Below are 14032 nucleotides of genomic sequence, written 5' to 3'. Positions count from 1 at the left end.
TTTAAGTTTCCCCCAGTTTACCATGTGGCTGGTATTTTTGTTTCCTGAAAGGCCTGACAACTTTCACCATTTGCCAGTGCAGGCATCCAGCAAACATCCACTTTTTTGCCAAGCTGATCTGCCTCTTAGTCAGCCAAATAGCTGCTTTCAAAACAAGAATCTTCAGCGTCCAAACCCAAAGGTGGCACAATAAGTAAGGGGTTCAACTTCTTGCTCATAATTATTCTTCTGTTGACAGAGCACTGTGAATTCATGCCACAATATCAGACAACCTGAACTGTGGTGCATACCACTGTGTCATCCTGCCATCTTGCATCAGCACACGGAAGAATTCCTCAGTCATATTTATCATTTTATCTTGTTTTTTAACTACTTTGATAACTTTTTAGAATGAAGATGAAGTTGAGGGGTTGCCATTTTGACATGCTACAGGAAATCAAGTTTTGCGCAAACGTTTCAAGAAAAAACAGCATCTGTGAAAGGTTGTTGGAGTGCTGCTGAAGGAGACGAAATTAGAGGTGAGTTAGGCCAAATGCAAATTTGGTAAGGCTGTTTTCATGGGCGGAGTCTCTGAACTTTGTGTTCTGTCCTTGTATAGTTCTTCGATCAGAGTCATTCATGAGATACTGACTGACTGCCATTTAAAAATCTAGTCATTACTGATTCATTTACCCCTCATCAACTTCTGACATTTTTGTGTACTTTATGTAACAAAAAACATAATTTTCCTCTTATTACTGCTCTGCCTGTCAGTCTTGCACTGCACACTTTCAATGATGACTGCAAGCTTATTAAAGAAAGCAATCCACGTTTCAAAGGTAGTCATTAAAGGTACCCATCATTACTGTAATATAATTAATGTGAGTAGATGAAAAGCTTCCTCTCTTTGTAAGGTTTTCCTCTTTTGACTTCTTCAATCACAGAGGCATCCTGAGCTATTTCATCTGAGCAAAGCAAAATCCATCCATCCATCCCGCTTAGGTGCTCACGCTTTATGGATAAAAAGTGGTATGACACGTGATCAACCCATCTATACTGGGGGTGGAAAAGCTTAATAAATGTCACTGCAGTTGTTGTTTAAGTAATTTAGTGAGTCATTCAGTTAAAGTTGAAACTGTGCTTCTAGCAGCAAGGGACACATACATTTTCATAATGCGCTCATTTAGTTTGTGAACTGTGAAAACTAACCTCCCCAGTGCTCATCACACACCGTGAACAGACTGGTCTTATTTGTGAGTTCAGGCAGCAGGCTGCTACACTCCATCACGATGGCCTGGGGGATCATGATGATACACGACACAACCCAGATGACAACTATACTCTTGCGCGCCCTCTTGGCTGTACTCTTGAACAACAGTGGGTGACAGATCGCATACCAACGGTCCTGGGCGATGCAGCTCAGCGTTAGGACTGATACAGAAACAGAGATGGTCTGCGAAGAATGAAAAAAAAAACTTTTAACTAGATACACAAAGATGTTCACCATTTAATATTGATACAGTTTGCAGTTGTTACAGAAAATACTAAATGCTCATGAGGAAAATAATTTCAGAACATGTATTTGTAGACCTGAATCATAGATTGGCAAACACTGATGCATGGGACACCTCCTATGCTGGAGATGCTCTTATCTCCGTGTTGCAGATGAGTCTGTTCACTTCAGAGGAGCGGCACAAATTCCACGTGCAGGTTTAAAAGCAGTGGGTGGTCAATTTTTCTTGGAAATAAAAGGCAGTGGTTCCTTGTTTTTGTAAAGGGTTAGCTTAAAATAAATCTCGCTGCCTAATTTAAAATGTTCATTTAAACTATCTTAAAAAAGAAAGGAAAGATTGCACCTTAGGCAGAGCAGGGCACATCCTCATTGCCCTTCAACTGACAGAAAGTCAATTGTTCATTGAGTTTGGATGTTATTGAGTTTGGATGCATCCTGGATGGTTACAGGTGAAGTATGCTGAATATGAAACATATGTAAACACTGAAACCAGTGAGAGAAACCTTGAGGGAAGGGAATCATTGTTTGCGAGACAACAGGAACTGTCTGTGACATTTAAATGCTTTGAAATGTATATGTTAAAATGACGTTCCCACACACACAAAACAACCTGCTGCATTTAGGCCAAAACAGCATTATTTCCACCACACTGCTCATTGTAAATTGCAATGATCATTTTTCACTTGCTTGCACATTACACTGGGAAATCATGGATGGGTTTAATCCGGACACCAGCTGCAAGCTGAAATATGGACCCCCTTTTTAAAATATTATACAATGTGCTGCATTTGGCTTCTGTTGCGCCCTGCTGTGAACCTATTCAAGGTATTATAGACCCCCAGCATACAATGTAGAACAGTAGAATAGGAATCATACCAAAATGTTACATAAAATGAATCACCAAAGGGGAATTAGAGTTGATGCTCCTGGATTTAAAAAGAAAGCAGCGGGAGATGGCCCTCAAGCAAATACTGCAGCGGCAGTTTATGATACAAAGCTCAACAGTAAATGGGGTGAATGTCACTATGAAAACCTTCAAAGAGATTGCTAATTAATTGCCATGAGGTGCAGCATGTTTGCTAAACTAGCTCCTGACACACAAGAATTCACATTAGAATTTCTTTGCTTTACAGCTGCATCCCTGCAGAACATATAGTGAAAGTCGTGCCACCATGAGGCTAGAATTTACTTTGCTGTGCATAAACAATATAATATAACACAGTCTATTAAGAGTATGAGATATATAATCTGTGCAGGGTAGTTTGGGACTTTGGTTCATGCTTTCGATACATATCATTGTGATCAACAATATTAAATAAGATTGTCTTTTTTGCATACATATTGCCAGAGTGGCGCTAAAGCAGTGTTGCCCGAGGCATTAAATCACTTTAGAGTAACATCAAAGGTCTCACTCAGTGCACATCCTGGGGGATATGAAAAAGAGGTTTTTTTTTTTACCCTCATGAATACCATGGAGAAAAATGGTAGAATAATAGAAATGGCTTGGCTTGCATCCACAGACCTTGTGAATTGCTTATGAAAAGGTCAAAGATTCCAATATCCTGTTTGAAAAGCAGATGTCAGGGTTCAAGGCTTACCTGCAGATAAGGGACAATTTTGCAGAGAGTGTTTCCAAAGAACCACGTCTCTGTGATGTCTACCACAAGACTCGCAGGCAGGCAGATAATGGTGACCAGCACATCAGCCAGGGAAAGATTCACTATGAAATAGTTTGTCACGGTGCGCATGTGACGGTTCTTCCATACTGCAAAACAAACTGAAAGTGATGCACAATCAAGGATGGGCCAAAGAAAGGCAAACATTTATCACATCAGTGCATGTGAATTCTATTTGAGCCACCAGTGTCTTGATACTCTGTGTATGCTATCATACACAAAGTCTGAACTAAAATTTAACTGCAGCATTGTTTCAGTTGCCTAAATCAGGAAAAAAATATAAAACTTTTAGACATTAAAAGAAAAAAGCTCATGTACAGTACTGTGCAAAAATCTTGAGCCTTTCTTAAAATTTTGCCAGGAAAACAGCTGCAGTGATTTATTTAGTCATGAACAAACATACGTGGAATTACAGAATTCAAGGCAAAACACAGTTTGTACAATTCTAACACGCTTTAAAGTGAATATTTGGTCACCTTTATTCTTTTACATGGCTGTAGACACTCATTGTTGTGCCTCTCTCCTGACCTCCTCCGTACATGTTGACAACAATTTCAGTTAAAAACATTCAGGTTTGGATTACTCCGTAAGACCTGTTGCCACTGACTTTCAGTTTAGTTCTTACGTAAACTGGCATAGCAAAGCCTTTTCTCGCTTTTTCACCCTCTTAATCTCCGTGGAGATCGAGATGATGGACTCATATACGTACCTGGGTGTTCAACTGACTAATAAATTGGACCGGACTAACAAGAGAAATGCAATCTTGGAAAGGACAGAGCAGGCTGTATCTGCTACAGAGACTTAGGTCTTTTGGATTGCAAGAGGAGCTCCTGAACTCCTCCTATGACTCTGTGGTGGAATCTGCCATCTTTTGTGTGTGTGTGTGTGTGGTCTGCTGGGGATAATAAAAACTGAACAGGCTGTTCAAGAAGACCAGCTCTGTTTTGGGACACCCTCCTGACCAGATGGAAGTATGGTGGTTAAACTGTCATCCCTTCTAGAGAACACCTCCAATCTCATGCAGGTCGCTCTGACAGCACTGAGCATCTCCTTCACTGACAGGTTGCTGCACCCACGGCATGCCAAGCTGTCTTTCCTTCCATCTGCTGTCAGAGTCAACAGCAGTAAATGCATGACAGCAGTGATTGTACACATATGAACACACACATGCACACTCTGTGGTCTGTACATATTTCAAAGTTCAACACTCAATGCCTGCTATGCCACTATGAAGTATCCTGGTTTGCTGCTAGGCATCTAATCTTCTTCTACCTTATATTGTAACATTTTCTTTTATTGCTTCTGTATAGCATTATCAGTTGTGCTGCATCTATTTATTTCTGCCACATCCACTTTGCTTTTTTAATAATGTGAATTTTCCTACCTGTTGGACTAATAAAGTGTATTTTATCTCATCTATCTTATCTTAAAAATGGCTTCTTGTCTCCCTGAGTCACAAAGTGAAGGTCTACAGTCTTTGACTACACATGTTTATTCCATATGCAAAGCACCAATTTAAAACACTATAGAACACTTTTGCTTGTGTGTTAACCTGAAAACACTTCACTTCTTGAAAGCTCTTGTTTGAAGAACTCTGAAAGTTCAAGTTCATTATTTAGCATGTTAGCACCTCTTTCTGTCATACCCATTGCACGAAAAAGTAAACAGTAAGTGACACGTAGAATGTGCCCAAGTGGAGTGAATAACCAAAACCAAAAACGTAGCCAAATTAGACTACAGTAAACAGTAGAAGGGCCAGATGTAACCATTGGGTCCTGTGTCATGTCTTTACTGGATTTCTTCATATTTATTAAGGACATGACTTTCAGATACTGCTCATCTGCTGTAGAAATTATTTTAGGTTTGCTATTTCTTCTTTTGTTCTCCACTTGTTCAGTTCGCCCCAATCTTTTAAGGATATACTGCACACCATGCTGAAATATGCCAACTTTCCAGTTAATAACTATTTGGGAATCACCATGTTGGTGCAAAAACGCTACTTTCTCTTATCTCTGGGATTTTTCATAGACTCCACTTAATAGAGTTGCAGTAGGCACGTTTTTTCATGCTTGAATGACTCAATTGTTTTTTGGCTTAACAACCAAAAAAACCCCATTCCTCTAATAACGGCCATGTAGAGGCTAAACCTACATTTGAAACCACTGAGGTGTTCGTTGGTGACGCGACGCCACTGTTATGCATGAAACTTCAGTCCAGTAACTCCAGCCGTACTTATTTTGTCTTGCCCCATCTTTAATGCACTTCCATCAGTAGTTGTTGAACAGTTCTCTTTATCCAACGTCATTTATCACAACAGCGCAGCGGTCACAAACTGTTTGCTTCTTTCGACCAATAACACCTGGCGCTAATTACATGTTTCTACAAAAAGTGACCCCTAGCGGCACACATGAGGTAACAACACAAAAAAATGACTCCTACAGGTCAGGTTCAAGGACTGGACTGAAAATCAGTGAAAAGCGGTCCAAATGAGGAAAAAAAAGTCTAAAGAGCTGTCCTGTAAGACACTAAAAAATAAAAAATTAGAAGAAAGTACCTTTGAAAGTAAAATATAAAGAAATGTGGGGTGGCTCAAGATATTTGCACGGTACTGTGGGTTCAAACATTGCCTTTTTTGTTTTCTTCATGCACAGCTAAAATCAGTGGTGTCACATGTCAAAGTAATAAAAATCATTCTCTCTTCTTTTCATGCCACATTAGTGCATAGTCACGGTATATTCTGTGTATCTGGGAGGCAGCTGTTGCTTCTGAAATAGCTTTTAGTATTCATTCCTGTGCAGGGAAATTATAACCTAGAAAATAAAAAGATTTGGAAGGTTGGTAGAGAAAAAAATAATATCTCTGAAGTGGAAGAAATGCATTTTTTGTCACAAAATATATTTTTCCAGAAGGAAAGAAAACAAACAAAAACAAATTAGACAGCACTCCCGAAAGTAACAGTTTGAATCAGGGAATGCAATGCACACATTTGCCAAAGGTTGTCTAACTCCTTTAATGATTCAAGGTGAGAGGCTTTCAAATGCAAATGAAGCTTTAATGTACACTTTTTTAAAACTTTAAAAGTCATTTCCCAAATGGATTCTGATTTATTCGACAACACGGTGACTGACAAATACGCAAAAAAAACCTCCCGCTGTAGCTTTGCCTTCCCTCATTTCATGTGCTGCCATTTCAACATTTTGTTTCTAGCGAGGATAAGAATTATAGGTTAGATGGTATTGCCGCAGAGAATTGATTCACTCCAAGAAGAGCTCCTGGAAAAAGGCTGACAAGAAAATGCAACACTGCACAACTAAAAACAATAGAGCAGAAAATTACCTCACAGACAGAGACCAGGGTGGACTTCAGGTACAATCTACTATCTTTTAGTAACAGTATGTATCGGATTTATACCCCTGCATGTTTCATAATATACACCAATGGGCCAAGACATTATATCCACTCACAGATGAAAGGGATGATGCTAAGATAAAAAATATGTTCAGAGGAACCTCCGTCTCACAACTTGAAGGACTTAAATGATCTGTTGCTAACATCTTGTTGCCAGATAGCATAGGGCAACTTCAGAGGGATGGCACACTGGCCTTTTTCGCAGCAGACATTTTCAGTTGTCATATCAGGAAAAGCACAGGTGCTGTTAGTGATAACACATGATGAGCAAAATGTAGCAAACCGCTGAATTTACTTAATATGCATATGCTTTTTTCCCACTCTGACATGCAGATGTTACAGAAGCTTGTAATTTTGCATCAGAATGACCCTACAGGAGGTGAGCAAAGTCTTCACTAGGCTTGGATTCACTTTAGAATGAATAAGAAACAGAAATTCCTCTTAGTACACTTTTCCAATTAGCTCACACAAGTAAACATACCAGAAATAATGAAAAGAAAGAAGTTTTTCCCTCCTTAACAGCTGGAAAATTCCAATCAAAATCTCAATGCATACCCATACAGATCAGACTGGCTTTCTGGCTCTTCAGTTTGCTCCTCAATCCATTCAGTACCCTGTAGCTTCAATTATGACTGCGGTAAGATATGTTGCACAATAATGTTTAATATTTAGTATTTACTGTTATATTCCCATAGATCATCGTGATGTTGTTTATTCTATTGCTCTCGTTTTCTTCTGCTTGTTTTCTTTTTTCATTCTCAACAGGTGAAATTTAAAAAGTATCTACTGTTATCTACTGTTAGCTAGTTTATTGTGATGGTGTTGTTTTTATTATGTTGCTCTTTGTTGTTTGTTTTCTCTTCTGGTTTTTTTTTATCTCCATACAGGTGATCCAGGTGTTTTGTTTGTTTTTCTTTTTTTTTCTTCCCCCCTTTCTCACCATCTCTTCTCCCCTCTATTTTTATTTCTCTCCCTCTCTTTCTTTCATTCTTTCTCCCTGTCCTGTCCCCCAGTCATGTCTGTCCCGTCTTTAAAAAACGAAAATAAAATAAATACATAATTATAATAAAGGTCAATCAAATGGACCAATATGGCAAGGCCATGATGATCCACTTGGTAAAGTAAATCCACTTGGCATCTTTCTTGGCCTTCAGAAAACAATTCTGATGGCTAAAGATCCAAACGGGACAGGCAAAAAAAAAAAAAAAATCCTCTTAGTACACTTTTCCAATTAGCTCACACAAGTAAACATACCAGAAATAATGAAAAAGAAAGAAGCTTTCCCCTCCTTAACAGCTGGAAAATTCCAATCAAAATCTCAATGCATACATACCCATGCAGATCAGACTGGCTTTCTGGCTCTTCAGTTTGCTCCTCAATCCATTCAGTACCCTGTAGCTTCAATTATGACTGCGGTAAGATATGTGTATAAAGAGGGCTCATATATTTACTTTTGCCTCAGGCCTGTATATGTGCTGTGATGGTACAGACCTGGGGTGGATTATATAAGGAGGATAAAAGGTCTAGACTGTAACTGAACTACATACAACATCAAAGAGAAGATACAGTCAACTTAAATGATCTTCTTGTGCATATCTGATCAGTGCTTTGAATATGAAAAGTTGCTACAATGCTGTGAATAAATCAGAGGATCTAGAATAGAGTAATACTGATGTCAACACACGCATTTGGTTTGACTGAATTAGTGTTTGATCTTTTTGCAGTAAAACACACTGTTCAAATATAAACTAATATTCTCCTTGCCCTTTGTTCTATTGTATGTTAACATGCAGTGTGAGCTACTGTTGGAGGATTATATCTTTTCTGCAGAGGGAAAGTTGTCTGTACGCTGCTTTTCTTTCTAATGCCTGCATCACTGACTACCATTGCATCACTGCAAAAAGTTAGACATTCAAACCAGAGAGAGGCCCTTCTCTGCGGAGTCTGCATGTTCTCCACGTGCTAGCAGGAGATTCCTGTAGGAACTCTGGTTGCTCTCACTGTCAAAATCATGATAGGTAAACTCGCCTTCAAGGTCCTAGCCTGTTTGGCGCCCTGGGCGAACACTCCCTCTTCACACAACCCAGGATTCAAATCATGAATACATAATGGGATTAGATTTACAACATTCTAAATGAAATGTGCTCTATTTGGAAGCAGCAGGGCCCCCCTCCCCTTTCGACGGCTTGTGTGTGAGACTTTAAATCATCAAACTGTAAATTTTAAATTGTTATTGATCCCTTTACCCCTGGTCCTAAAGTGCATATTTATTTTCGTACTCTTCTTATATATATTGTTTGTTTACTTGCACTGCTGCAACTGGAGCCTCGTCGTCTCTTCTCTCTATATACTGGACTGTATGTAGCTGAGATTACAATAAAGTTTACTGTAGTGTTTTCAACGAGGATGTTGGTGACACCGAGTTAAACCACAAATGAAGACCCTGGAGTTTAGTTGCAGCTTGTTTAATTGTCTCCATGAACATGTGGTGAAAACTGAAATGACAGAAAATAAACTCTATCTCAACAGGCAGAAGTATGTTTACATCAATAAAGTGCATTACTCTCACTAAAACATTCATGTTAGCAAAATATACATTAATATCCAAAGCTATCTGCATGAACTGTCATATAAAGTAACTTACGGCGTTCCAGCCTGATAATTCGGAGTAGATGGCATTTGATTACATCTCCATACTGCCTTTAGCATGAGGAGCCTGTTTCTCAGCAAAACCGAGTGCTTGACCCAAACCGGAAGTGCTTGACCGGAACCGGAAGTGCCCCGCCAGAACAGGAAATACATTTTAGCGATATTTTCCTTTTAACTAAAACTTAAGTAAAGCATGAATTATTCATTTTAACAACACATATTAATTTTTTTAATGGCAAATCTTTTTAGAATTATTTATTTCAAACTTATGAACCTATTTATTCAGAGAAATGCCTTAAGGGCAACACACTCCCCGCCTGGCCTCGGGAGGCCACTCTGCTAAACAAACATTATGCATTCAGTCCTTTGGCATGAGGAGGATAACTTCTGTAACTGGTCGCATAAATGTCTTTATGCATCCTTGATCGCATGTCTTTACCTCAATTTTCCTTACTCGATCGTCCTTGCTTGGGAATGTGGCAGTGACCCTGGCCATGGGCCAGCTGTTTCGTGCAACCTGCTTGTCCTTGAGCAGAACCAGGTCACCAACTTGGAGGTTTCTGCGCGACCCAGTCCATTTCTGCCTTTGCTGCAATGTGGGTAGATACTCTCGCCTCCAGCGTGTCCAGAACTGGTTGGAAAGGGCTTGGACCCGTCTCCATTGTTTGTTGTAGAGGTCTTTATCCGAAAAGTCTCCAGGTGGGGATAGGAGACAAGATTTCTGCGTAAGGAGCATTGAAGGGGATAGGGCGAAAGGGTTCTCTGGATCAGAAGACACTGGGATGAGCGGCCTTGCATTTATTATGCCTGTAACCTCAGCCATGAGTGTGCATAACACGTCGTGAGTCAGTTGAACCTTATTTTGTAGTAGCATGGAGTCCAGGATTCTGCGGGCGACTCCGATCATGCGCTCCCAAGAGCCTCCCATGTGGGATGCATGTGGTGGATTAAACTCCCAACTGCAGCCTTGGATAGTTAGGTACTGTTGGAGTGATTTATCCATTCCAAGTTCCTTTGAAGTGCTAATAAAGTTGGTGCCACGGTCAGATAGCAGCTGTTTGGCGGGGCCTCTCAGAGCGAAGAAGCGGCGGAGGGCGTTTATGCAGCTGGATGTGTCCAGAGATTCGATTACCTCAATATGCACAGCTCTCGAACTCATGCAGGTAAACATGATGGCCCACCGCTTACTTTCAGCTGCTCCGCCCCTGGTACGCCTGGTTGTTATGGACCACGGTCCGAAGACATCAAGGCCAACGTAGGTGAAAGGAGGACAAGTTTTTAGGCGTTCAGGTGGTAGGTCCGCCATGAGTTGTTGTTCTTGTTTTCCACGTAGTTTGCGGCAGGTTAAACATTTGTGGATTACTGAATTGACTAGTTTTTTGCCGCCTAAAAGCCACAGCCCAGCAGCTCTGATTGCTCCTTCCGTCAGATGGCGACCTTGGTGCCTTGTTAGCTCGTGGTAATGGCGAGTGAGCAGAAGGGAGATGTGACTGTTTTTTGGAAGAATTACTGGGCTCTTTTCAACACTCTCAATTTCTGCGTGTTTGAGTCGGCCTCCAACAGAAATGAGACTGTCCTGTAACATTGGGCTGAGCTTCTTGAGGGGGCTCTGTTTTGAGATTGGCTTGCCAGCATCAAGGGCAGAAAGTTCCTTCTCAAAGTATGCCTTCTGTGTCTCTTTGAAGATGACAGTTTTTGCTTGAGCAATCTCCTCTGGAGTTTGGGGCAGATGACATTTGTGCCAGCCTCTACATTTTTTGTTTGGATTAGTCCCATTGAAGGACTTTGCAATGTGGATAAGATTTGCTATGGCTCTGACTAAAGACTGAAAAGTAGAAAAGTGCTCAAAACGCTTACAGATGAGTACTTGGAGGTGAGTGACGTAAGTTTTTACTTCTGGTCTAATTTCTGAGTCCTTATCTGGTTCAATCAGGTCAAACGTTCCACTCAGTTGTGTTGTCTCTGCGGCAGGACGGTGGATGAAGGGTGGTCCGGTGAACCAGGTGGACTTTTTTAGTTGGAATGCCGACAGTGACCTAGACGCATGGTCTGCTGGATTTTCCTCTGTGCGCACATAATGCCACTGTTCTGGCTTTGATGACTGGCGAATGCGCTGTACTCTGTTGTGAACGTATGTGTAAAACCTTTTTGACTCATTACAGATGTAGCCAAGCACTACCTTACTGTCCGTATAGAAGTGCACTGCATCAAAGTCTAAGTCCAACTCATCTTGAATGAGGTCGGCCATTTCTGCTGCCAAGACGGCTGCACATAGTTCAAGTCTTGGTATTGTAGGTTCTGACAGGGGGGCTAGTTTTGCTTTGCCCATTATGAACCCAACCTCGACCTGCCCATCTGTTTGAATTGCCTTTAAGTAGGCTACAGCTCCTATGGCCTTAGTAGATGCATCTGAGAATAAACACAGTTCCTTTCGCTTTGCTCGACTTAGTGAGGTGGATGTGTAGGGTCTGGGAACATGTAGTTCTCTTAGATCCTGAAGGGAATTTCTCCACGTTTCCCATCTGCTTTGTTTGTCCTCTGGAAGAGGTACGTCCCAATCTGAACATTCTGAAGTAAGCTCTCTGAGTAGGGCCCTTCCTTGGATTGTAACGGGTGCCAATAGGCCCAGGGGATCGAAGACGCTATTGACAGAGGACAATACGCCACGGCGAGTGAATGGCTTGCTTGAGGTGGCCACTGAGTAAGTGAATGTGTCTCTTGTTATTTCCCAAATGAGTCCAAGGCTTCGCTGGGATTGTGTCTCTTCGCCACTTAAATCTAAGTTTTTAATGACAGGAGCACAATCTTCTGGGCAGAAGGCCTGCATAACTGCCTGAGAGTTGGAAACAAACTTATGCAGGCGCAGGTTAGATTCAGCGAGTGAGGCTTGTGTTCTTTGAAGCAAGTCTATAGCCTCAGCCGGAGAGGGGACAGAGATCAAGCCGTCATCTACATAAAAGTGCCTCTCCACGAACTTTACTGTATCTGCACCATAGTCTTTCGAACCTGCCCTGATGGCCTTGCGTAGTCCATAAATGGCAACAGCCGGGGATGTTGAGTTGCCAAACACGTGGACTTTCATCCGGTACTCCACAACTTCGTTGTTTAGGTCGTTGTCCCTATGCCACAGAAAACGGAGGAAGTTGCGGTGGTCTTCGCGTACCATAAAACAGTGAAACATTTGCTGTATATCTGCCATGATTGCAACACTTTCTGTCCGGAAGCGGAGAAGAACTCCGACAAGTGTGTTGTTTAAATCAGGACCAGTAAGGAGGACATTGTTAAGTGAGACACCCAAGTACTGGGCGCTAGAATCGAAGACAACCCTGATCTGATTGGGTTTTTGTGGGTGGTAGACTCCAAATGTTGGAAGATACCAACACTCTTCTCCCTTTTCCAGTGGAGGAGCCACCTCAGCGTGACCATTGGAGAGGATTTTTTCCATGAAGGCCACGTAATGCTCCCGCATTTCAGGTTTCCTATTAAGGGTGCGTTTTAGGGAGGAGAACCTTGTGGCCGCCTGCTGTCTGTTGTTTGGTAATTGCTGGCGGGGTTCCTTAAATGGAAGTGGGGCGACCCAACTGTTGTCCACATCTCTGTACATAGCATTGTCCATCTTTTTTAGAAAGAGAGTGTCCTGTATTGAGTGAGCTGGTTTGTTGTCGTTATCTGTCCGGTTAAAAACCGTTTGACCCAGAGTTTGTTCGGGCGCTTTACCTGGCCTGTTTGTGTGTGGCATTTCTTTGAGTTGCAGAAGGCTATTGCATGGTTTGAAAACTGTAGGGCGGCCATTTTCCAGAACGACTGTCTTCAGAGTGCTGACTGTAGGCTTATGAACATTACCCAGACAGACCTCCCCAACTACAACCCACCCTAGGTCTAGGCGCTGGGCGAAGGGGGCATTATGGGGGCCGTTAATTCTCTGCCTGACCTTGTGTGCCTGTAAAATGTCTCTCCCTAGTAGCAGGAGTATTTCGGCTTTAGGGTCTAGCTCTGGGATGTACTTTGCTATGGTACGGAGGTGCGGCTGGTGTAGCACTGCGCTAGGAGTTGGGATTTCATTCCTATTGTTAGGAATGTCCTGACACTCTATGAGCGATGGTAGAGGGATAACTACTGACCTATCCAGTGACTCAATATGGAAGCCTTCAGCTATTTTACCCCATGTTTCTACAACACCAGAGCATGTTCTAAGATTGTAGGAGAAAGGTTCACTTTTAATGTCAAAAAGTTCGAAGAACTCAGGCTTGGCTAAAGAACGATTGCTCTGATCGTCTAGTATTACATATGCTTTAACAGCTCTGTCCTTGTAACCTTTAGGGTACACCCATGTGAGACATATCTTGGAACATGAACGTCCCCACTGACCTGGACCGCACACGTCTGTGCAGCTTGTTGTGACATCAACCGTGTCATGACTGTTTTCTCTCTCCCCGCCATTCTCTTGTGCCGGAGGTGGAGCCTTGTTGGTCTGTGGTGGAGGACCGGGATGCATGACTGCGTCGTGACTTGTGCTGTCACATTCAGAACACTTTACTGAAGATTTGCATTCCTTCGCAAGATGAGTGTCTGAAGAACAGCATCTGAAGCATATTCCTTTCTCTTTGAGGAAGGCCTTTCTTTCGTCCAGTGGTTTATTCCTCAATGTTCTGCATCTTTTGAGTGGGTGTGGCTTGTTATGCAGTGGGCAGTTCCGGCTAAAGTCCTTGTTAGGGGGAGAAATATTGGTTTTGTGTACAGTAATTGGCTTGCTGGAATTTAAGTTTTTTGCAAAAGGTTTTTCTGGTTTTAAGTTTTGCTGGTGGAA

General features: G+C 41.8%; 1 protein-coding gene across 1 annotated transcript in view; it reads right to left on the bottom strand.

Moving 5' to 3' along the window:
* Positions 1–14032, bottom strand: part of hcrtr2 (hypocretin (orexin) receptor 2) — a 34095-nt gene that overhangs the window by 1509 nt on the left and 18554 nt on the right. Inside the window, exons 2-3 of the mRNA XM_006800739.2 lie at positions 3091–3269; positions 1189–1432 (exon numbers count right to left, since the gene is read on the bottom strand). Coding sequence (XP_006800802.1) covers positions 1189–1432; positions 3091–3269 — 423 coding nt within the window. The remainder of the gene's footprint in view (positions 1–1188; positions 1433–3090; positions 3270–14032) is intronic.

The sequence above is a fragment of the Neolamprologus brichardi genome, chromosome 13 (genome assembly GCF_056152115.1).
Source record: "Neolamprologus brichardi isolate AB-2024 chromosome 13, ASM5615211v1, whole genome shotgun sequence".
In the NCBI taxonomy this organism is placed as follows: Eukaryota; Metazoa; Chordata; class Actinopteri; order Cichliformes; family Cichlidae; genus Neolamprologus; species Neolamprologus brichardi.
The sequence above is the reverse complement of the archived record's forward strand: the minus strand, read 5'-3'. Positions and strand labels throughout refer to the sequence as shown.